Genomic DNA, 23,223 nt, shown 5'->3' with positions numbered 1-23,223 from the left:
GCGCATGCTCAAACCACGCACAAGGGGGCATTGTTTAAAGTTATCAGGAGGGTCCGTCTGCGGACAGGGCACTATCAATTTGGTTCCTATCGCAAATTTGATATTGTAGTCGCCATTTCTTTTCATCGTCACAACTTATATTGCTAAAACTAAACACTTAGACTAATATTTAGTTTTGATCAAGCATTGTTTAGATGTGGTAAATAATTGATTTGCACTGCAAAATGATGCATCACCAGAGCAACGTTGACGTTTCTCCAATTTTCTAGCTAGCAAACTTTTAAACTGCACAAGTGAAGTTAACCAGCAACCCATGTATATAAAATAAATTGCATTTGTTCAGATAATTTGGTGACAGTACTCGGTAACTTTGCAAGACTCAATATGACCTTCCGAAAATGGTACCCCAACCTGGCTGTGGTCGCACGTGTCCGATTTGACCAAGGTATGGCTAATTAGCAAGCTAACGTTAGCTTTCGCTAGCAAGTCTTTTTAAGGCAACTTCTGTGTTTAATAGTTTAGTCAACCAATGTAATGGGTATTTAAATAAATGTTTATTACGTTTGCCTGAACTGTCAGGTTGAAAACAGCTCCCTTCAAATGGATTCCACTCCTACCAGGTCATGGGATTCAGCTGTTGTCAAATTACTAGTAACGTTTTATTTGACTTTTCGTAGCAGGTTAGGATAATTTACGCTGCAGATAAGAGACGTACTGGGATTATAGTTAGTAGGTCAAATGATTTTTGTTGTTGTACCTTTGACGTTAATTTGACAAAATCTGGATCCCTTCTAGCCATGACCCTCGTACCACTGCGGTGGGCTCTGCGCTGGCAAATGCAATTGCGCGCGTCCCGGAAGCTAGTGAGCATGGTATATGTAGTTCTAAACCGCAGTGTTTACGTTTCTGTTAAAGTGCAGAACAGTAGCTAGATTTCCATAGAGCAATGCAGTGGGACACAATTTATAACCACATTTCCTTCACCTTTTGGAACAGAGTTCTATATTTTTAAATATCTATTTTTCACTCGTTTTGATTTATGTTCGTCTGAAGTAGCCTATAGTCGCAGCGCTTGATATACTGTCACCCAGGGTTGTGTTTTGTATCTGACACTGACAGTGGAGTATGGCGGACGGTGGCCGGTTCTACAGTGGTAAGTTACCCCGGAACAAAGCTTCAAATCTGCTTCTCAACAGTTGTTTTCCTCCTCTGCCTAGATCAGGAGGGAGTTGTCGTCCAGAGAGATGTCACGCGCAAAGGCAAGCTACCAGGAGGTAAAACGCCGAAGTGTAAACAAATAAGTGAGGCGATTGGCATATGGGGACAGGACAGTCGTTTACGTTTTCTGTGACCGACGTGTGACACAGACTTTTTAGGCCACATCCCGATTCAAAAACAACCCCAAGCACACCTGGCTACCCATACAGTGTTGGCAATTATTTTTTAGTGAGAATCGCGATTGGCTCCTTGATTTGTCAGTAGATTATGTTTTGCCCACTGCCTTGCTGCAGCACGACATTTTTTCGCCCACTGCACACCCCCTCCCCTTGTGCTTCTCTGCCTGTGAGTGCACCATTGTGGTGACTGCTGTTGCACAGACAACTTCTTCCAATCTCGTTTGCTGCTAAATTAAGTCGGAAAAATTCACCAAAGGCAGCCTGAAAAGTAGCTGAATTTGTCGCTAGCCTTTACCAATAAAAGTATCTGTAGGGGTCTGAAAACTTGCTAAATAAATATAGGGACACATTTTGCAACACTGGTAACTTTTGGTCAGTTGGTCAGATTGAGACATGCTCAATATTTTAAATGCAGATTCAGAAGTATTTGTGCCATTTATCACAAAATATTAGGAGCTACTTTAGTCACCATTTGTAAATATACAGTTATGTGATGAATCATCTACAAATGTGTTGGTAATAATAACAACATGATAATGTATATGCATAAACAGATATTCATACCAGAAGATTGCCCGTACGAAGTTGTTTATGATGATCCATCCTCTCTCTCTCTCTCCCTCCCCCAGAGCATGACAACAGAGTCGCGGGCCCTCAGTTCTGGGGGGGCCGTATGAGTCGGGGCCCCTTTAGGGGCCCAATCTACTACGACGGTCCGGCCAGGCAGCAGAGGCCTCGAGGGGGCCAAATGGGTGGGTTCAGGGGCCCTGGACCAGGACCTCGGGTCCGGTTCGAAGATAACTATGTAGACGTAACTATGAACAGCGGGAGCCCACAGGATGGCAGCTCTCACCGCAGATTGTGAGTGAGATTGCATACTACAACTGTTACATAGCAGCGATAAGATTTTCTGTTACTGTCTATAAATAAACATGTTTTGTGAGATGATTCTTTGTCACGTAACACTGTGCACTCTGACCTCTTAGCAACCCGTACAGGTGGCCGAATTGGAAAGGCGATGGACAATTTGACCGAGACAGAAGAGGAGCTGGGGGCTACAAAGGAGGAGGTGGAGGAGGGAGAGAAGGAGACGGAGGAGGAAAAGACAAGAGAAGTTGGTACAAGATGATTGTGAGTATCTTTAACAAAGAGCATGACAAGTATCTATTTCATTATGATAAAGTATTTTATAGTCAACTAACTGCTGTCTCTGGCAGATTCCCTATGGGAGGAAATACGACAAGAAATGGCTGCTGACGGCTTTACAGAACCTGTGCTCCGTACCCTTCACACCTGTTCAGGTAAGTTGCTGGCAGACAGCCCAGCCATGATCATAGGACTTGACTGATGGGTTAAATGTTGTTTTTCTGATCACTGGGATAGAGGAGTCTAATGTATGCTTTGAAATCAATACAAGTACATGTATGTCTGTCTATTGTTTGTCTATTAAGCCGGGGCGGCATGTAGCCTAGTGGTTAGAGCGTTGAACTTGTAACCGAAAGGTTGCAAGATCGAATCCCTGAGCTGACAAGGTAAAAATATGTCGTTCTGCCCCTGAACAAGGCAGTTAACCCACTGTTCCTAGGCCATCATTGAAAATAAGATTTTGTTCTTAACTGACTTGCCTAGTTAAAGGTAAAAAAAAATATATAGAAGTGTTGAGGATATTTACAAGTGTATTTAAGTATTAGTATTGTTTATCTCTCTCTCTCTTGCTCTCGCCCCCCCATCCATCCCTTTCAGTACCAGATTGAAGGCCATAAAGCCCAGTTCTACCTCGAGGATGCCTGCACAGCCAACGCACTGTGCAGAGTCTCTCGCCAAATCACAGACACTGAGGGCTACAAGGTGCTGAGGAGTATTTATGTCTGTAATAAAGTCCTTTTGTGGAGAAACTCATTCTGATTGGCTGGGCCCTGGCTCCCCAGTGGGTGGGCCTGGCTCCCCAGACCCCCCCATGGCTGTGCCCCTGCCCAGTCATGTGAAACCCATAGATTTGGGCCTAATTGATTTATTAATCTCTATTGATTGATATGAACTGACACTCAGTAAAATTGTTGCATGATGTAAAGATTTTTGTACAGAAGGATTTTTTGAAGTTACTACTTACACACCTCCACTCCCCTCTCCTCTCTAGGTGATAGTGCTGATGAACCCCTGTCCTCCTCCCGCCATCCTCAACACCCAACTGAAGCCTGAAGACATGGAGCACTTAAAGGTGAGAGATGGAGGGAGGGGGGAGCGATGGAGAAAGTTGGAAAATAATATGGATGGATATTTACAGATGAATATGAGTAACTTCTGTAATATCTCTCTCAGCAATGCATGGCCAAGCGTTTTGATGGCTCCCAGCGAGCACTGGACCTGAACAACATCCGTACTGACCCAGGTAGCACCCCATACTACCTGGAGATTCAAACTAACCACTGTTTCTATCTTCCTCTGTCCTGGTCTAAAATGAGGTATGTACCTCTGTTTCAGACTTGGTGTCTCAGAACATCAGGGCGATCTTGAGCAGAAAGACCTTTATGGATGCTGTGGTCAAGATCATTGAGGAAAACATCCCTGAGGTAATAGTATAATAATACCAATCTATACCCATACAGTTTTAGTGTGTAGTGCTAAAATGTGTAGATCTCTTCTCCTCTTCTCTTATCTCAGCTGGTGTGTCTGAACTTGAGCAATAACAAGCTGTATAAACTGGAAGATGTGGCAGATCTGATAAGCAAGGCCCCACACCTGAAGATCCTCAACCTCTCCCACAATGAGGTGAGAGAAGAGACTGACCCTTAACCCTAATCTCTAACCTTGTCTATTCATTTGGGGGGCGAATCCTAACTTCCACATCACATTTTTACTTCGTCATGCATTAATATCAATGGGAGATTACAAATTAGGATTTGCCCCTGAATCTGCTCACTCGCTTAACCTTTTCCCACTCGATTCTCTTTTTTCTTTCTCCATCTTCCTCTCAGTTGAAGTCAGAGAAGGAGCTGGATAGGTTGAAGGGTTTGAAGCTGGTTGAGCTGTGGTTGGACCGTAACCCACTGTGTGACCAGTTCAAGGACCAGCTCACCTACATCAGGTCAGTCTCTGAGCCTGGGGGATAGGCTGTGTGGGGGTTAGGCTGTGTGTGTTAGTTAGTAGGTAGATGGGAGCACTGACATAGTCCGGTGGATGCCGCAGTCCGGTGGATGCCGTGGCCTTTACGTTGAGTGAGTGTGTGAGGTGGGATGTGACTTCTCTGTTCTTGTTCCCTCTCCATGGTGAACATGGCCACCAGTGCTATCAGGGAGAGGTTTCCCCGGCTACTCAAACTGGTAAGATGTTCTCTTTTCTTCTCTGATCCTCTCCATCTTTGACTGCATTTGATTTGTTTGTTTATTTCCTGTTGTTGTTCTGTAGGATGGTCATGACCTCCCCCCGCCGATAGTGTTTGAAGTGGTAACACCCACCACTACCCCCCCCTGCAAGGTCTGGTCCGTTTTGGTTCACAGAATAACAAAAAAATGCACTTGATTCAGTTTGTTCGCTTGGTTGATTCTGACAGATACTCTTTTCTTTGACCAATGCAGGGTAGCTACTTCGGTTCAGAAGAAATCAAGGTCCTCATCTTGCATTTCCTGCAACAGTAAGTGTATTCACATATCTTTTGTCAAGATTCAAGTATATTCCTTCATAAAGGATATATTTGTCACCTCTAAGACAGGTAACACAGTGCGTGCTTCTCAAAATGCATACTTCCGAGCAAAGCAGTCCAAATCAAAGTATGCGAAACGAAGCATGGAGGGCACATCTCGAATGCGTACTCCGTACGTGCATATTTTGAAGCATGCATCGACACAAGCTTTTTATTTGAGCAGAAGCGAGAGAAAATGTTGCCTATTCACAAATCATATGTTGCCTGACTACAATATTTGATCTTGATACGTTAATAAATACATGGTGTTTCATTTCGGCATGTTAACCTGCCTACGTTCCGTAGATCGCAAGCCCATAATATGTCAATAGGGCTAACTGGCTAGCTACTACTGTTAGCTAGCCACGAAGAATTGACATATATCTTGCATAATATTTGTTTGTGATCATTTTCCCTGTTAAGCTATCTGGTTAGATACATTATTACTATTCACATATAGCTAGCAGATAGTTATGAAGTAAAACGGTTGCTTTGTGTATGTCTTGTTTCGTCTTTATTGCCATTGTCATGGCTGGAAGACGGTTCAGTTAATGGGTAAGTCCATAGTAAGTTAATAGGGCTGGCTAGCTAGCTAGCCACAAAGAATTGGTAGCTACCCAAGAAAAATGTACCACTACCTTGCATAACATTAGTTTTAAGTCATTTTTGCTTGTTTAACAAATTTTTTATCTAATTGATTTAAATATTGCCTGGCTTTCATCAGGCTGCCCACTCAAGAGAAAGCTTCAAACTATAACTAGTGCCTGCAACCTGGTTCAGGTTATCAATCAATCAACCTACCAGGGTAGTTAAAAAGAGTATAGGAATGAAATCATCAACATGTATTGATCATATCTTTACTAATGCTGCAGAAATTTGTTTGAAAGCAGTATACAAATCCCTCGGATATAGTGATCACAATATAGAAGCCATATTTAGGAAAACCAAAGTTCCAAAGGCTGGGCCTAATATTGTGTATAAGAGGTCATACAATAAGTTTTGTAGTGATTCCTATGTTGTTGATGTGAAGAATTTGTTGGTCCATGGTGTGTAATGACGAGCAACCAGACGCTGCACTTGACATATTTATGAAATTGCTTATCCCAGTTACTGATAAGCACGCACCCATTAAGAAAATGACTGTAAAAACTGTTAAATCCCTGTGGATTGATGAGGAATTTAAAAATGGTATGGTTGAGAGGAATGAGGCAAAAGAGGTGGCAAATAGGTCTGGCTGTACAACCGATTTGGCAAACGTACTGCAAATTGAGAAATCCTGTGACTAAACTGAATAAAAAGAAGAAGAAACTACACTATGAAACAAAGATGAATATATTAAAAAGCTTCGGAGCACCTTAAATGAAATCTTGGGCAAAAAGGCAAATGTTGCTCCATCATTCATTGAAACAGATAGCTCATTCGTCACAAAACCCACTGATATTGCGAACTACTTTCATGTTTTTTTCAATGGCAAGATTAGCAAACTTAGGCATGACATGCCAGCAACAAACGCTGACACTACACATCCAAGTATATCTGACCAAATTATGAAAGACAAGCATTGTAATTTTGAATTCTGTAAAGTGAGTGTGGAAGAAGTGAACAATCTATTGTTGTCTATCAACAATGACAAGCCACTGGGGTCTGACAACTTGGATGGAAAATTACTGAGGATAATAGCGGACAATATTGCCACTGCTATTTGCCATATCTTCAATTTAAGCCTACTAGAAGTGTGTGCCCTCAGGCCTGGAGGGAAGCAAAAGTCATTCCCCTACCTAAAATAGTAAAGCCCCTTTAATGGCTCAAATAGCCTACCAATCAGCCTGTTACCAACCCATAGTACATTTTGGAAAATATTGTGTTTGACCAGATACAATGCTATTTTTTCAGCACACTTATAGGGTAGGACATTCAGCAAGCACATCACTTACACAAATGACTGATTGGCTGAGAGAAAATGCTAAAAAGAAATTGGGGGGGCTGTTTTGTTCAAATTCAGTGCGGCTTTTGACATTATCAATCATAGTCTGTTGCTGGAAAAACGTATGCATTATGGCTTTACACCCCCTGCTATATTGTGGATAAAAAGTTCTGTCTAATAGAACACAGAGGGTGTTCTTTAATGGAAGCCTCTCCAACAAAATCCAAGTGGATTCAGGAATTCCCCAGGGCAGCTATCTAGGCCCCTTTACTTTTTTCAATCTTGACTAACGACATGCCACTGGCTTTGAGTAAAGCCAGCGTGTCTATGTATGCGGATGACTCAACACTACACGTCAGCGACTGAAATGACAGCAACACTTAACAAAGAGCTGCAGTTAGTTTCAGAATGGTTGGCAAGGAATAAGTTAGTCCTAAATATTAAAAAAACTAAAGGCATTGTATTTGGGACAAATCATTCACTAAATCCAAAACCTCAACTAAATCTTGTAATGAATAATGTGGAAATTGAGCAAGTTGAGACTAAACTGCTTGGAGTAACCCTGGATTGTAAACTGTCATGGTTAAAACATATTGATACAACAGTAGCTAGGATGGGGAGAAGTCTCTCTATAATAAAGCGCTGCTCTGCATTCTTAACAGCACTATCAATAAGGCAGGTCCTACAGGCCCTAGTTTTGTCGCACCTGGACTACTGTTCAGTTGTATGGTCAGGTGCCACAAAGAGGGACTCAGGGAAATTGCAATTGGCTCAGAACAGGGCAGTATGGCTGGGCCTTGGATATACAAAGAGAGTTAACATTAATAATATGCATGTCAATCTCTCCTGGCTCAAAGTAGAGGAGAGATTGATTTCATCACTACTTGTATTTGTGAGAGGTATTGACATGTTGAATGCACCGAGCTGTCTTTTTGAACTACTGGCACACAGCTCGGACACTCATGCATACCCCACAAGACATGCCACCAGAGATCTCTTCACACTCCCCAAGTCCAGAACAGACTATGGGAGGCGTAAAGTACTACATAGAGCCATGACTATGCAAGCAGTAAAATTTGATTTACAAACAGAAATAAACCTTATGGAACAGTGGGGACTGTGAAGCAACACTAACATAGACACATGCATACAAACACACAATAACATATGCACTATACACACATGTACACGTGGATTTTGTCTATAGATATGTGGTGGTAGAGTAGAGGTGGTAGAGTAGAGGCCTAACAGGCTGACTACACCGCGAGCGTTGCAAAATAAATGTCGAAATCTATATTATTCAATTATTGCACCCACACTGCTCGCGTGCGCCAACGAGCGTCTGCGTTGCCAAGGGCCAAAATAGAAGTCAAATAGAACACCCTCTGTGTTCTATTTGTGACGCAGATTGCGCTGCAAGTCCTGCCTCTCCCATCTCCTCATTGGTTTATAGAAGCAGGTACCCACGTGCCATCTCCTCATTGGTTATACCTACGTGGGTAACTGAAAGACGAATGAGGTCAGTGACGGTAATGCACCTAATTTATGAAAAGTTGCCATTCACAATATAAAGTCAAGAGGAGAAAAGGCCTAGAAGGAGGAGAGATGACTAGAAACGATTCGGTTGACCGTTTTATGTGTGGATTAATTGTCAGAGTAGAGGACCTTGTGCATTTCAGGTAAAATAACAACTCCCATGTTTATATCCCAGGACAAATTAGCTAGCAACAGCAAGCTAGCTAAATAGAACAAATTAGCTAGCAAGTACAAGCTAGCTAGCTAAATTGCCATAAATGTTTGATGCTTTTCGACCTGTCCCCAAATTAATGTAATTGGTTCAGAGTTGTTTTGATATTTTAACCTGCGTGTCGTAATCACATTTGGTGTGGGGGGACAAAATAAATGTATGCACGATGGCGCACACGCGTGCAGCCGGTTTGGGTTCCGTGTAAGGGCACACACTTAATATGTTGTGAAATCTGTTATGAATATATTGTAATATTTAAATGTTTAACTACATACATAAATTCAAATAAATACAAACTAGCTGGCTAGCTAGATTAATAAGATTCACATATCTAGCTGATCATTCTGAAGTAAAACGTTTGCTTGTATATCTTGTTTCATCTCTTGTTGCCATTATCCTGTCTGGAAGAAGGTTCAGTGAATGGGGAGGTGACGCGGGAGGTAATACAGTAGGGGGAGTGCGAGTTCTTCTTGAATATAATGTTTTATGCATTCTCCACACTCGTCCTCATAAGAACGTACTCAAGAGAACGTGGCCGGAGAATGCACTCGGATGCATGAGTGTGTGGAGCACGGTAGTATGCATATGACCTCTGACAGCTATTATAGTGTTATGACCTCTATGGCAGATATTAGTGTTATAACCTTTCTATGACGGTACTACAGTGTTATCACTTTTCTATGACAGGTACTACAGTGTATATGACTCTGGGAACAGACAGCCTCTTCTAGATGCCTACCATGATGGTGCCTCCTTCTCACTCAGCTTGCCCTCCAGTCAAAACCCAAACAGGTCTCACACACACATTTCCCCATCTGAATGTCTGGCTCGTGGGAGTTCGGAATTAATTATTTATTTGTATATTTTTCATCATAGGTGTAGTTTGAGAGACTACCATAAAGACAGCCGTAACATAAAGCGACTCAAAGATCCATGTGAGTCTTCCAAATATTTAAGACAATTAACAAGTCTGTCATCAACAGATTTGTCTGTTGTATTTTTGTAATAATGTGTGGCATCTTCTAAATGCTTCCCTCTGGAATCTGCTCCCCACAGCAACACGGTTCCGCCTACTGAAGCACACACGGCTGAACGTGGTGGCGTTGCTCAACGAGCTGCCTAAAACTCAGCATGACACAGCCTCCTTCAATGTAGACGTCAACACCTACACGGTTAGGCAATATCTGATTGATAGTTAGTGTAGCATTCTCAATACTATCATCAGTTCTTCTGTTCATGGGAGTTTTATTTTTCAAAACCTTGAATTTTCTCTTTTGTAGACCACGTTACTGTCCTTTACGGTCAGCGGCATGTTCAAAGAAGTTGATGGTAAATCTCAAGACGCGGTTAGGGCCTTCTCTCGGGTCTTCATCGCAGTTCCTGCAGGAATTTCAGGGTAATTCTGAGGTTCCTCGTTCACCTGATCTTGGTTTTAAAAAGCTCTTATAAGACTGTCTGTGCTGAAGAATGCTAAAACGATATCTTATATGATATACGAAAACAATGGTCAACGAATATTAATAAATATTGGCATCAGTTATATAAAAACTATAGTTTTAAACTATTTGTCTTCCGTTTCTCCCTCTCCAGTCTATGCATAGTGAATGACGAGCTATTTGTGCGCATCGCTACAACAGAGGAGATCCAGCATGCGTTCGCTGCTTCCGCCACCACTCCCTCCAGCAGCCCAGTGCCCACCCTCACCGCCCCCCAGCAGGAGATGCTCTCCGCCTTCTCCCTCAAGTCTGGCATGAACCTTGAGTGGTCGCAGAAGTAAGTTTGTGGGCATGTTCAAGCGGATCAATTTTGCTAAGTCATTGGTCACCGCCTTTCAAAGTGTGTTGCATTATGGGGATAAACATTGTCCGACTTGTGTCTACATGTCGACTACATGACCTTTATTAAAACCATGTGATCAAAGGTCATGCAGTTTTTTATAAAGTCGCTGCAGTTTCTTCTCACCGGTTGCACCATGCAGCCGTCGCCTGGCTACTGGGAGGTACTATTAGTTAGCCAATCATTAGGGTGTTTTTGTTTGACCCATGCGAATGGTACCCGAGACGTGACGGAAACAGGAACCAACTTTTCCACAATTCAAATGTTACTATTCATACAGTGGACATGTACAAATTGTGATATTTTGAGGCGCTCTCCTGATGAAACTACAGAGGAGAGTACATTTAATCTAGATCACCTTTACTCAACACACAGACTCATACAAAGCGCTCCCTCCACCTCCATTTGGCAAATCTGACAAATGATCCTCCTGATTCCTGCTTACAAGCAAAAACTTAAGCAGGAAGTACCAGTGACACGCTCAATTCTGAAGTGGTCCGATGAAGCGGATGCTAAGCTACAGGACTGTTTCGCTAGCATAGACTAGAATATGATCTCTGATTCATCCGATGTCATTGAGGAGTTTACCACATCAGTCACTGGCTTCATTAATAAGTGCATCGACGACATCAGTAGTGCCTTCAGAAAGTATTCGCATCACTTGACTTTTTCCACATTTTGTTGTGTTGCAGACTGAATTTAAAATTGATTAAATTGAGATTTTTTTTTGTCACTGGCCTACACACAATACCCCATAATGTCAAAGTACAATTATGTTTTGGGAATTTTTTACAAATTAATTCTAAATGAAAAGCTGAACTGCCTTGAGTCAATAAGTATTCAACACCTTTTTATGGCAAGCCTAAATATACTATACATAAATACAACATCAAATCAAACTTTATTTGTCATATGCGCCGAATACAGCAAGTGTAGACCTTACCGTGAAATGCTTACTTACAAGCCTTTAACCAACAGTGCAGTAACATGCAACATTTTCAAAGATTTTACTGAGTTACAGTTCATATAAGGAAATCGGTCAATTGAAATAAATTCATTAGACCCTAATCTAGGGATTTCACATGACTGGGAATACAGATATGCGTCTGTTGGTCACAGTTACCTTTAAAAAGAAAAAGGTATGGGCGTGGATTAGAAAACCAGTCAGTATCTGGGGTGACCACCATTGGCCACATGCAGTGTTACACATCTCCTTCTCATAGAGTTGATCAGGCTGTTGATTGTGGCCTGTGGAATGTTGTCCCACTCTTCTTCAATGGCTGTGCAAAGTTTCTGGATATTGGTGGGAACTGGAACACACTGTCTTACATGTCGTTCCAGAGTATCTCAAAGATGCTCAATGGGTGACATGTCTGGTGAGTATACAGGCCATGAAAGAATTGGGCCATTTTCAGCTTCCAGGAATTGTGTACAGATCCTTGCGACATGGGGCCATGCATTATCATGCTGAAACATGAGGGGTAGGCGGCGGATGAATGACACAACAATGGGCCTGAGGATCTCGTTACGGAATCTCTATGCATGCAAATTGCCATCGATAAAATGCAATTGTGTTCATAGCTTATGCCTGCCCATACCTGAACCACTCTGTTCACAAGGTTTATCAGAAAACCGCTCACCCACATGATTCCATACACGTGGTTTGCGGTTGTGAGGCCGGTTGGACATACTGCCAAATTCTCTCTAAAAAAAAAATACATTTTAGGTGGCTTATGGTAGAGAAATTAACATTTATTTCTCTGGCAACAGCTCTGGTGGACTTTCCTGCAGTCAGCATGCCAATTGCATGCTCCCGGAAACATGAGACATCTGTGACTTTGTGTTGTGTGACGACAACTGCACATTTTAGTGGCTCCAGCACAAGGTGCACCTGTGTAATGATCATGCTGTTTAATCAGCTTCTTGATATGCCACACCTTTCAGGTGGATGGATTATCTTGGCATAGTAGAAATGTTCACTAACAGGGTTGTACATTTTTGTTGTTGAGAAATTCACTTTGTGTTCGTATGGAACAATTCTGGAATATTTTATTTCAGCTCATGAAACATGGGACCAACACTTTACATGTTGCGTTTTTATATTTTTGTTCAGGAGTAAAAATGTGCTTAACAAGTTACATAATAAGTTGCATGGACTCTGTGTTCAATAATAGTGTTTTACATGATTTTTGAATCACTACCTCATCTCTGTACCCCACACATACAGTTATCTGTTAGGCCCCTCAGTGAATTTCAAACACAGATTCAACCACAAAGACCAGAGAGGTTTTCCAATGCCTCGCAAAGAAGGGAACCTATTGGTAGATGGGTAAAAATGAAAAAGCAGCCTGTCCCTTTTAACATGGTGAAGTTGTTATTATTAGGCTTTGGATGGTGTATCAATACACCCAGTCACTACAAAGATACAGGCGTCCTTCATAACTCAGTTGCCGGAGAGGAAGTAAACTCCTCAGGGATTTCATCATGAGGCCACTGGGGATTTTAAAACAGTTAAAGAGTTTAATGGTTGTGATATGATAACTGAGGATGGATCAACAACATTGTAGTTACTCCACAATACTAACCTAAATCACAGAGTGAAAATAAGGAAGCCTGCACAGAATAAAAAATATTCCAAAACATGCATCCTGTTTGCAACAAAGCACTTCAGTAATACTGCAAAAAATGTGGCAAAGAAATTCACTTTTTGTCCTGAATACAAAGCCTTATGTTTGGGGCAAATCCAACAGAACGCATCACTAAGTACCACTCTTCATATTTTCAAGTATGGTGGTGGCTGCATCATGTTGTGGGTATGCTTGTCATCGGCAAGGACTAGGGAGTTTTTTAGGATAAAAAGAAATGGAATACAGCTATAAGCAAAGGCAAAATCCTAGAGGAAAACCTGGTTCAGCCTGTTTTCCAACAGACTGGGAGACTAATTCACCTTTCAGCTGGACAATAACCTAAAACACAGGGCCAAATCTACACTGGAGTTGCTTACCAAGACGACACTGAATCTTCTTGAGTTGTCTAGTTACAGTTTTGACTTAAATTGTCTTAAAATAGGGCAATACTTTTTTTTAAATGGCTGTCTAGCAATAATCAACTTGACAGAGCTTGAATAATTTTTAAGAATAATGGGCAAATATTGTACAATCCAGGTGTGCAAAGCTCTTAGAGACTTACCCCAAAAGACTCGCAGCTGTAATCGCTGCCAAAGGTTCTTCTACAAGTTTTGACTCGGGTGTGAATACTTATGTAAATTAGATTTTTGAATTTAATACATTTGCAAACATTTCTAAAAACAATTTCACTGTCATTATGGGGTCTTGTGTGTAGATGGGTGAGAATATATATATTTTTTAATCCATTTTGAATTCAGGCTGTAAAACAACAATGTGGAATAAGTCAAGGGGTATGAATACTTTGTGAAGGCACTGTTCATGTTTCAAGCAGACCACCATAGTCTCTGTGCCCAAGAACGCTAAGGTAACCTGTCTAAATGACTATCACCCCGTAGCACTCAAATCTCTAGCCATGAAGTGCTTTGAAAGGCTGGTCATGGCTCACATCAACACCATCATCCCAGACTCTCTGGACCCTTTCCAATTCGCATACCGTCCTAACAGATCCACACAATCTCTACTACATTCCACACTGCCCTTTCCCACTTGGACAAAAGGAACACCTTCGTGAGAATGCTCTTCATTGACTACAGCTCAGTGTTCAACACCATAGTGCCCTCAATGCTCATCACTAAGCTAAGGTTCCTGGTACTAAACACTTCCTCTGCAACTGGATCCTGGACTTCCTGACAGGCCGCTCCAAGGTGGTGAGTGTAGGCAGCAACACATCCGCCACGCTGATCCTCAACACGGGGGCCCCTCAGGGGTGCGTGCTTTGTCCCCTCTTGTACTCTCTATTCACCCACGCACGACTCCAACACCATCATTAAGGCCTGATCAGCGACGACGATGAGACAGCCTATAGGGAGGAGGTCAGTGACCTGGCAGTGTGGTGGCAGGACAACAACCTCTCCCTCAACGGCAGTAAAACAAAGGAGCTGATCGCAGAATACAGGATAAGGAGGGCCGAGCACGTGACGGGGCTGTAGTGGAGCGGTTTGAGCGCTTCAAGTTCCTCTGTGTCCACATCACTAAAGATCTATCATGGTCCAAACTAGTGATGCACTGATATGACATTTTTGGCCGATACCGATATCCAATATTTTCCTTGCCCCAAAAAATGATATCGATAACCAATATTTAAAATTTTAGCGTCATTTTAAGTATTCTAGTACAGCTAAATAGTTAACACACACACATGGACGCAGCGGTCTAAGGCACTGCATCTCCGTGCAAGAGGTGTCACTACAGTCCCTGGTTCGAATCCAGGCTGTATCACATCCGGCCGTGATTGGGAGTCCCACAGGGCGGTGCACAATTGGCCCAGCGTAGTCCGGGTTTGGCAGGAGGTAGGCCGTCATTGTAAAACATAATTTGTTCTTAACTGACTTGCCTAGTTAAATAAAGGTTACACACACATACCACATTGACCAAAAGTTATTTTGTTGGCGTTTAAGTATGTCCCCATTACCAGTAAAACATAATCAAAACCTATTTCTTTCACTTACTTGCTGTGCTGTTTCGTTGTTCATTTGTTCAGTCATTTCATTCTTAACCAGGATTTCTATGGAACGCCGTTTGGGTCTTTGCATGTCAAAAAATATACTATTTAACACTTTGACGTATCAAATAACACAATTTGGCGTGTCAAATAAGCTTTTTGACCAATCAGGACCTGAATATGACTACACATCACATAATAATTTGGCGTGTTCATACATTTTTTACGTAGTTATTACACATTGATTACACTCACTCGTATTTCATATGTGTCAACGATTCATTGACGCATATGCTATGACGCTGGTAAAGTTGTCTTGCGCACCTACAGTACTGGTCATAAAAAAAAAGCTAGCTAGCTAACTATATAGCTAGGTGTCATCATCTAAAATAACCCTAATTTATAAGACAGTTCTTATTTGATTAATGGTGGTCGGACCCATCTATGTGAAGCTAGCCACAATAAGGATTAGCCTCAATAGTGGACTTTGCGGTTAGCCTTCAAAATAAAAGTATGGCATAATTCTACTATTTGTATTCATTTGCATCACTGTCAATGACATAAGCAAAATCAACGATTGTGTCTAATCCTTACAGATAATACGTCATGTACCTTTGTTATATAGGTATGCACATCAGCTTTGACAGTTGTCTTAGAGGGCACAACAATGCCTCTTCTCCCTCAGGAGGCTGAAAAGATTTGGCATGGGCCCTCGGATCCTCAAAGGTATACAGCTGCAACATTGAGAGCATCTTGACTGGCTGCGTCACCGCTTGGTATGGCAACGCTTACACGGAACCGAAACCGGCTGCGCATGTGCGCCATCGTGCATAAATGTATTTTGTCCCCCCACACCAAACGCGATCACGACACGCAGGTTAAAATATCAAACAAACTCTGAACCAATTATATTAATTTGGGGACAGGTCGAAAAGCATTAAACATGTATGGCAATTTAGCTAGCTAGTTTCCACTTGCTAGTTAATTTGTCCTATTTAGCTAGCTTGCTGTTGCTAGCTAACTTGTCCTGGGATATAAACATTGAGTTGTTATTTTACCTGAAATGCACAAGGTCCTCTACTCCGACAATTAATCCACACATAAAACGGTCAACCGAATCGTTTCTAGTCATCTCTCCTAGGCCTTTTCTTCTCTTGACTTTATATTGCGATTGGCAATTTTCATAAATTAGGTGCATTGCCGTCACTGACCTCATTCGTCTTTCAGTAACCCACGTGGGTATAACCAATGAGGAGATGGCACGTGGGTACCTGCTTCTATAGACCAATGAGGAGATGGGAGAGGCAGGACTTGCAGCTCAATCTGTGTCAGAAATAGAACTGACTTCTATTTTAGCCCTTGGCAACGCAGACGCTCGTTGGCGCGCAAGCAGGGTGGGTGCAATAATTGAATAAAATAGATTTATAAATTGATTTTGCAACGCGACACGAGCGGTGTAGTCAGCCTCTTAGCATCTACAGAGTTACAGTGGGTAGTGCGTACGGCCCAGTACATCACTGAGGCCAAGCTCCCTGCCGTTCCAGGACCTCTATACCAGGCGGTGTCAAGAAGGCCCCAAAAAAATCTGACTCCAGCCACAGACTGTTCTCTCTGCTACCACACAGCAAGCGGTGAACAACCCTAAGCACATTTTACCCCCAAGCCATGAAACTTCAAAGCAAGACTGCTAATTAGCTAATCAAATGTCTACTCGGACTACCTGCATTTACCCTCTCTTAAACTGACTCTACCCACACTCTTATATACTTAGACTGACACTCCAACATACACACTACATACGCCCACATACATGCATACTGACGCCACACATACATACGCTTCTGTTACTGTCTTGTCTATCCTGTTGCCTAGTCACTTGACCCCTACCTATATGTACAGTACATAGCTACCTCAATTAACTTGTACTTCTGCCATGGTATTTTCTACTCCCTATTCATGGGTTGCATGTTGTCACTATTGTTTTGAATGTTTGTTTTGAACTGATGCCTGACTGAGCATTCTACTTAACGCATCGTCAATGAGCGCTAATGGAGATTATCCAAAGTGCATTACAGTGGCTTGGAAATACAATGACATTCGAAAGGAGGCAAACAATTAGTAGGAAAACCTTTTGTCATCATTTTGATTTCACCAGAATGACTTTAGATGCACAAAGATTTTTATAACTAATCCAAGATAAACCACAGTCTGTCTTTTCCAATGGGAACAAATGAGCCATAGTGGGCAGAACAAGCAAGGAGGGGGCAGGGCCAAGCACGAGCTAGCGAGATCCTATTGGCACATTCTAGCATCATCTGCATATTTTCATTAAATCAAATCAAATGTATTTGTCACATACACATGGTTAGCAGGTGTTAATGCAAGTGTAGTGAAATGCTTGTGCTTCTAGTTCCGACCATGCAGTAATATCTAACAAGTAATATAACCTAACAATTTCACAACTACCTCATACACACAAGTGTAAAGGAATGAATACGAATATGTACATAAAAATATATAAATGAGTGATGGCCGAACGGCATAGGCAAGATGCAGTAGATGGTATAGAGTACAGTATATACATATGAGATGAGCAATGCAGGGTATGAATACATTAAATGAAGTGACATTGTTTAAAGTGGCTAGTGATACATTACATCAAGATGGCAAGATGCAGTAGATGGTATAGCGTACAGTATATACATATGAGATGAGCAATGTAGGGTATGAGAACATTATATAAAGTGGCATTGTTTAAAGTGGCTAGTGATACATTTAATTACATCAGATGGCAAGATGCAGTAGATGGTATAGCGTGCAGTATATACATAAGAGATGAGTAATGTAGGGTAAGTAAACATTATATCATATAAAATGGCTAGTGATAAATTGGTTACATCAATTTTACCATTATTAAAGTGGGTGGAGTTGAGTCAGTATGTTGGCAGCAGCCACTCAATGTTAGTGATGGCTGTTTAACAGTCTGATGACCTTGAGATAGAAGCTGTTTTTCAGTCTCTCGGTCCCCGCTTTGATGCACCTGTACTGACCTCGCCTTCTGGATGATAGCGGGGTGAACAGGCAGTGGCTCGGGTGGTTGTTGTCCTTGATGATCTTTTTGGCCTTCCTGTGACATCGGGTGGTGTAGGTGTCCTGGAGGACAGGTAGTTTGCCCCCGGTGATGCGTTGTGCAGACCTCACTACCCTCTGGAGAGCCTTCCGGTTATGGGCGGAGCAGCTGCCGTACCAGGCGGTGATACAGCCTCCTGAGGTTGAAGAGGCGCTGCTGCGCCTTCTTCACCACGCTGTCTGTGTGGGTGGACCATTTCAGTTTGTCCGTGATGTGTACGCCGAGGAACTTAACTCTCCACCCTCTCCACTACTCAATCAATATAGATAGGGGGCTGCTCCCTCTGCTGTTTCCTGAAGTCCACGATCATCTCCTTTGTTTTGTTGACATTGAGTGTGAGGTTATTTTCCTGACACCACACTCCGAGGGCCCTCACCTCCTCCCTGTAGGCCGTCTCGTCGTTGTTGGTAATCAAGTCTACCACTGTAGTGTCGTCTGCAAACTTGATGATTGAGTCGGAGGCGTGCATGGCCACGCAGTCATGAGTGAACAGGGAGTACAGTAGAGGGCTGAGAACGCACCCTTGTGGGGACCCAGTGTTGAGGATCAGCGGGGTGGAGATGTTGTTACCTACCCTCACCACCTGGGGGCGGCCCGTCAGGAAGTCCAGGACCCAGTTGCACAGGGGTCTCGAGCTTAATGACGAGTTTGGAGGGTACTATGGTGTTAAATGCTGAGCTGTAATCGATGAACAGCATTCTTACATAGGTATTCCTCTTGTCCAGATGGGTTAGGGCAGTGTGATGGCGATTGCGTCGTCTGTGGACCTATTGTGGCGGTAAGCAAATTGGAGTGGGTCTAGGGTGTCAGGTAGGGTGGAGGTGATATGGTCCTTGACTAGACTCTCAAAGCACTTCATGATGACGGAAGTGAGTGCTACAGGGTGGTAGTCATTTAGCTCAGTTACCTTAGCTTTCTTGGGAACAGGAACAATGGTGGCCCTCTTGAAGCATGTGGGGACAGCAGACTGGGATAAGGATTGATTGACTATGTCTGTAAACACACCAGCCAGCTGGTCTGCGCATGCTCTGAGGACGCGGCCGGGGATGCCGTCTGGGCCTGCAGCCTTGAGAGGGTTAACACGTTTAGCAGTTTACACATCCAATGAAGTTCTTTCAGGGCCGTCAGTGTGTCTGCTTGGGGGGGATATACACGACTGTGATTATGATCGAAGAGAATTCTCTTGGTAGATAATGCGGTTGGCATTTGATAGTGAGGAATTCTAAGTCAGGTGAACAAAAGGACTTGAGTTCCTGTATGTTGTTATGATCACACCACGTCTCGTTAATCATAAGGCATACACCCCCGCCCTTCTTCTTACCAGAGAGATGCTTGTTTCTGACGGTGCGACGCGTGAAGAAACCAGGTGGCTGTACCGACTCCGATAGCGTGTCTTGAGTGAGCCATGTTTCCATGAAACAAAGAACGTTACAGTCTCGGATGTCTCTCTGGAATGCTACCCTTGCTCGGATTTCGTCAACCTTGTTGTCAAGAGACTGGACATTGGCGACTAGTATGCTCGGGAGCGGTGCGCGATGTGCCCGTCTACGGAGCCTGACCAGAAGACCGCTCTGTCTGCCCCTTCTTCTGCGGCGCCGTTGTTTTGGCTCGCCGGCTGGGATCCGATCCATTGTCCTGGGTGGTGGGCCAAACAGAGGATCCGCTTCGGGAAAGTCGTATTCCTGGTCGTAATGTTGGTGAGTTGACGTTGCTCTTATATCCAATAGTTCCTCCCGACTGGGGTAACAATGTAAGAAATAATACATAAAAAAACGAAATACTGCATAGTTTCCTAGGAACGCGAAGCGAGGCGGCCATCTCTGTCGGCGCCGGAAGTAACAGGGAACACATACTCTGAAGTGTGCGTGTGCAGTAACTCAATTCACCTTTGCACTCCTAAACAACGCAATTTAAAAAAAATGTTTGCAAAGGGTCCACTCTGTTCATAACAGATTTGAGTTTGGGGAACAGAAAACTGTATTGAGATCAAATGTTTCATACATGAGAAAATTTGCCGAATGTCGGCCAAAATCTATCTCGTTCCATTGCCCGCCAGTGGGCTTCATCTCACTACCCTATTTGGTAGTGAGTGGAAACGCCAAGTGGATGCTTCACATTTATACATCCAGTGAAATATGTCTCATTGTTCTATCTGTGCTATAACGTTAGCTAAGATTGAGAGGGAGGCCACTGGATCTTAGCTAGCTAACGTTAGCACTGCTAGCTATTTTTGACGAATTTTGCTAGCTAATGACAACATTGCCATCTGTCTAAAGTAAATTTGATGACATAATCCTGGCAAAGTTGTTTCCTACCAAATATTTCACAACTTTAGCAATGTCATTGTATTTCCAGGCTCTATAGTGTAATTTAGACAACAGTAGTTAGCCTCCGTCCAGAATGACTGGGCTTATCACCACTTTAGGGCACCACTATGGCGCTGCCGATAGAGGGCGGCTTGAGAACATTCATAACAATGGCATGACGTGACGGAGGTGCAACCTATGAATATACTGAGTGTACGAAACATTAGGAACAGCCTCAATTCATTGCGGCATGGACTCTACAAGGTGTGCTGGCCCATGTTGACTCTAATGCTTCCCACAGTTGTATCAAGTTGGCTGGATGTTCTTTGGGTGGTGGACCATTTCTTGATACATACGGGAAAATGTTGAGTGAAGAACCCAGCAGCGTTGTAGTTCTTGACACACGCCCGGCACCTACTACCATACCTCAAAGTCACTTAAGTATTTTGTCTTGCCCCTTCACCCTCTGAATGGCACACATACACAATCCATGTCTCAATTGTATCACAGGTTGAAAATTGGAGACGTGTTTATTTTGACATTACAAAGATAAGCTTTTATAAAAAATTGCAAAATGTTGCACAGAGCCTTGCTGTAGGTCAACCACAACAGTGTCCGACTTTTGGCTGTCATAGATGCACCTCCCCCATCGTCCTCTACTGTCAGCTGTGTTAGCGTTGTTACTGCTCGAACACACCCTGTGTGTGCTTGTTTGACAGAGGGTCAATTTATTTATTTTTTGTTGATTTTTTTTTAACCATTTTTCTCTCTTTCGTGGTATCCAATTGGTAGTAGTTACAGTCTTGTCTCATCGCTGCAACTGCCATGCGTCCTCCGAAACACAACCCAACCAAGCCGCACTGCTTCTTGACACAATGCACATCCAACCCGGAAGCCAGCCGCACCAATGTGTCGGAGGAAACACCGTACACCTGGCAACCTGGTCAGCGTGCACTGCGCCCGGCCCACCACAGGAGTCGCTAGTGTGCGATGAGACAAGGATATCCCTGCCGGCCAAATTCTTCCTAACCCAGACGACTCTGGGCCAAACATTCACTGTGACGTTCTCTCTGTGTCAGGTGTCTTCAGGACAATGAGTGGGATTTCAACAAAGCTGCACAGATCTTCACACAATTAAAAGTAAAGTATCATGAATAAAATGTCAAATAAAAGTTTGATTAAATACATGCATATTCTGAGTTTTTCACTTTGTCCAACTAAATGTTGTTTTTCTCCCCTCCGTCTCCCTCAGATTGAAGGCAAGATTCCAGATGTCGCTTTTATAAAGTGAAGTTGGAAGAATACATGCTGTTGATAGTGAACATTAGATTTTCTGTTAAGAATTGGACAAGAATAGAATTGTATATATTTTATGGGTTTTGGTTTTATCCTTTATTCTTTGTTGTTTTACTGAAGTAGAAAGATAATGTCCACAACAATGACTTTCTGCTCCATTGTTTTAGTAACAGTGTCAAGGTTGTTTGACTTGATGACTGATGTTATGATAAAATCTTGGTTATTGTAACCTTAGTTTAAAGTCATGTTTTCATTGTAATACAGTAAAAGAAAAAGCAATTGGTTTTGAATTTGTGTTCAACCTGTTTTCAAGATTGTTTGTTATGAAAATGTATCAAATTCACACATTCTCTGAAAATAAATTGTATTCCACAGCAAAATTATGACTATCACTGGATGACAGTAGTACCACACGTACAGATACCGGTCGCGTTCAGCCGCTCAAACCATGCATCAACCAATTGCTGTTGTGGTCAGCTAATACGTAAAATAACTATTCAGGCGTTGTAAGATTTGGCATGTATCAGCAACGCCTGGGCAGAGGTACACAAGAGGAACGCGCACACCGTTTTGTTTTGACCTTCCAAAGATGGCATACATCAATCTACTTTACGGCTTTTGCGACTGATGACGCAACGCCGTCCCCACCATACATTCAGTTCAAGTATGAAAACAATAAACAACCCTGAGAAACGGGAGATATGCAAGAAGATCTGTCGCCCAGTTTCGACAGAAATCCAGCTAAAATATTAACTGGAACAACCAAAGACGAGTTGAACGTTCTGTAAAACGACGTTGGACTCATCGGTCCTGACACAAAGGATTTCCGAGAGACGGCTTTCCCTTAGCCCCTTCTAGCTTTCTAGCTAGCCATGTAGCTCGTTCTTCGTTAGTACAATTTGCTTTCTTTGTTATGCAGTTGCCAGAGGACTGTTTTCGCATTCGTTTTCCTCCATCTCTTCGCTCCCTCACCCTGAACTTGCTGGCCCTATGTCTCGCTGGCTTTTCCCCTGGTCAGGCTCAATCAAGAAGCGGGCCTGTCGGTACCTCTTACAGCATTACCTCGGTCACTTCTTGCAAGAACGACTGAGTTTGGAACAGTTAAGTTTGGACCTGTACAATGGTAGTGGTGTCATCAAAGAAATCAACATCGACGTTTGGGTAAGTTAGTGAAAGTAGTAAGGCCGTTTAACTGTCGGAACAACTGGTCGCTTTTGTGTGTTCCCCTGCACCCCGACCCTCAACTAACTTATTTCGCAATTTCAAGACCTGAACATAA

General features: G+C 42.8%; 2 protein-coding genes across 4 annotated transcripts in view; both read left to right on the top strand.

Moving 5' to 3' along the window:
• Positions 1–30: 30 nt before the first annotated feature.
• Positions 31–22,324, top strand: LOC106604390 (nuclear RNA export factor 1). Of its 3 annotated transcripts, none has more exons than XM_045717958.2 (21): positions 31–445; positions 1,218–1,274; positions 2,027–2,258; positions 2,396–2,528; positions 2,615–2,698; positions 3,141–3,245; positions 3,535–3,615; positions 3,717–3,786; positions 3,879–3,967; positions 4,059–4,166; positions 4,373–4,482; positions 4,681–4,717; positions 4,803–4,871; positions 4,973–5,028; positions 9,435–9,539; positions 9,624–9,682; positions 9,804–9,919; positions 10,028–10,143; positions 10,338–10,520; positions 21,728–21,788; positions 21,901–22,324. In XM_045717958.2, the coding sequence occupies exons 1-21, from the start codon at positions 385–387 to the stop codon at positions 21,937–21,939; spliced, it is 1,971 nt and encodes a 656-aa protein (XP_045573914.1). In that variant the 5' UTR covers positions 31–384; the 3' UTR covers positions 21,940–22,324. The 3 variants fall into 3 exon arrangements, with proteins under 3 accessions (XP_045573914.1, XP_014054440.1, XP_014054441.1); XM_014198965.3 differs by having other exon boundaries at positions 32–445; positions 2,384–2,528; XM_014198966.3 differs by lacking the exons at positions 31–445; positions 1,218–1,274 and adding an exon at positions 864–1,153 and having other exon boundaries at positions 2,384–2,528.
• Positions 22,325–22,564: 240 nt separating this feature from the next.
• The window catches only part of atg2a (autophagy related 2A), a 28,525-nt gene continuing 27,866 nt past the window's right edge, over positions 22,565–23,223 (top strand). The window contains exon 1 of the mRNA XM_014198963.3: positions 22,565–23,105. Coding sequence (XP_014054438.2) covers positions 22,935–23,105 — 171 coding nt within the window. The 5' untranslated portion in view covers positions 22,565–22,934. The remainder of the gene's footprint in view (positions 23,106–23,223) is intronic.

The sequence above is a fragment of the Salmo salar genome, chromosome 05 (genome assembly GCF_965601325.2).
Source record: "Salmo salar chromosome 05, fSalSal1, whole genome shotgun sequence".
Classification (NCBI taxonomy): Eukaryota; Metazoa; Chordata; class Actinopteri; order Salmoniformes; family Salmonidae; genus Salmo; species Salmo salar.
The sequence above is the reverse complement of the archived record's forward strand: the minus strand, read 5'-3'. Positions and strand labels throughout refer to the sequence as shown.

Bases quoted from the DNA above. Each gene is read 5' to 3' on its own strand.
- LOC106604390 (XM_014198965.3), top strand. From the start codon at position 385: ATGACCTTCCGAAAATGGTACCCCAACCTGGCTGTGGTCGCACGTGTC. The intron at 3,246-3,534 runs GTGCTGAGGAGT...TCTCCTCTCTAG, and splicing joins CAGACACTGAGGGCTACAAG to GTGATAGTGCTGATGAACCC. The intron at 3,616-3,716 runs GTGAGAGATGGA...TATCTCTCTCAG, and splicing joins AAGACATGGAGCACTTAAAG to CAATGCATGGCCAAGCGTTT.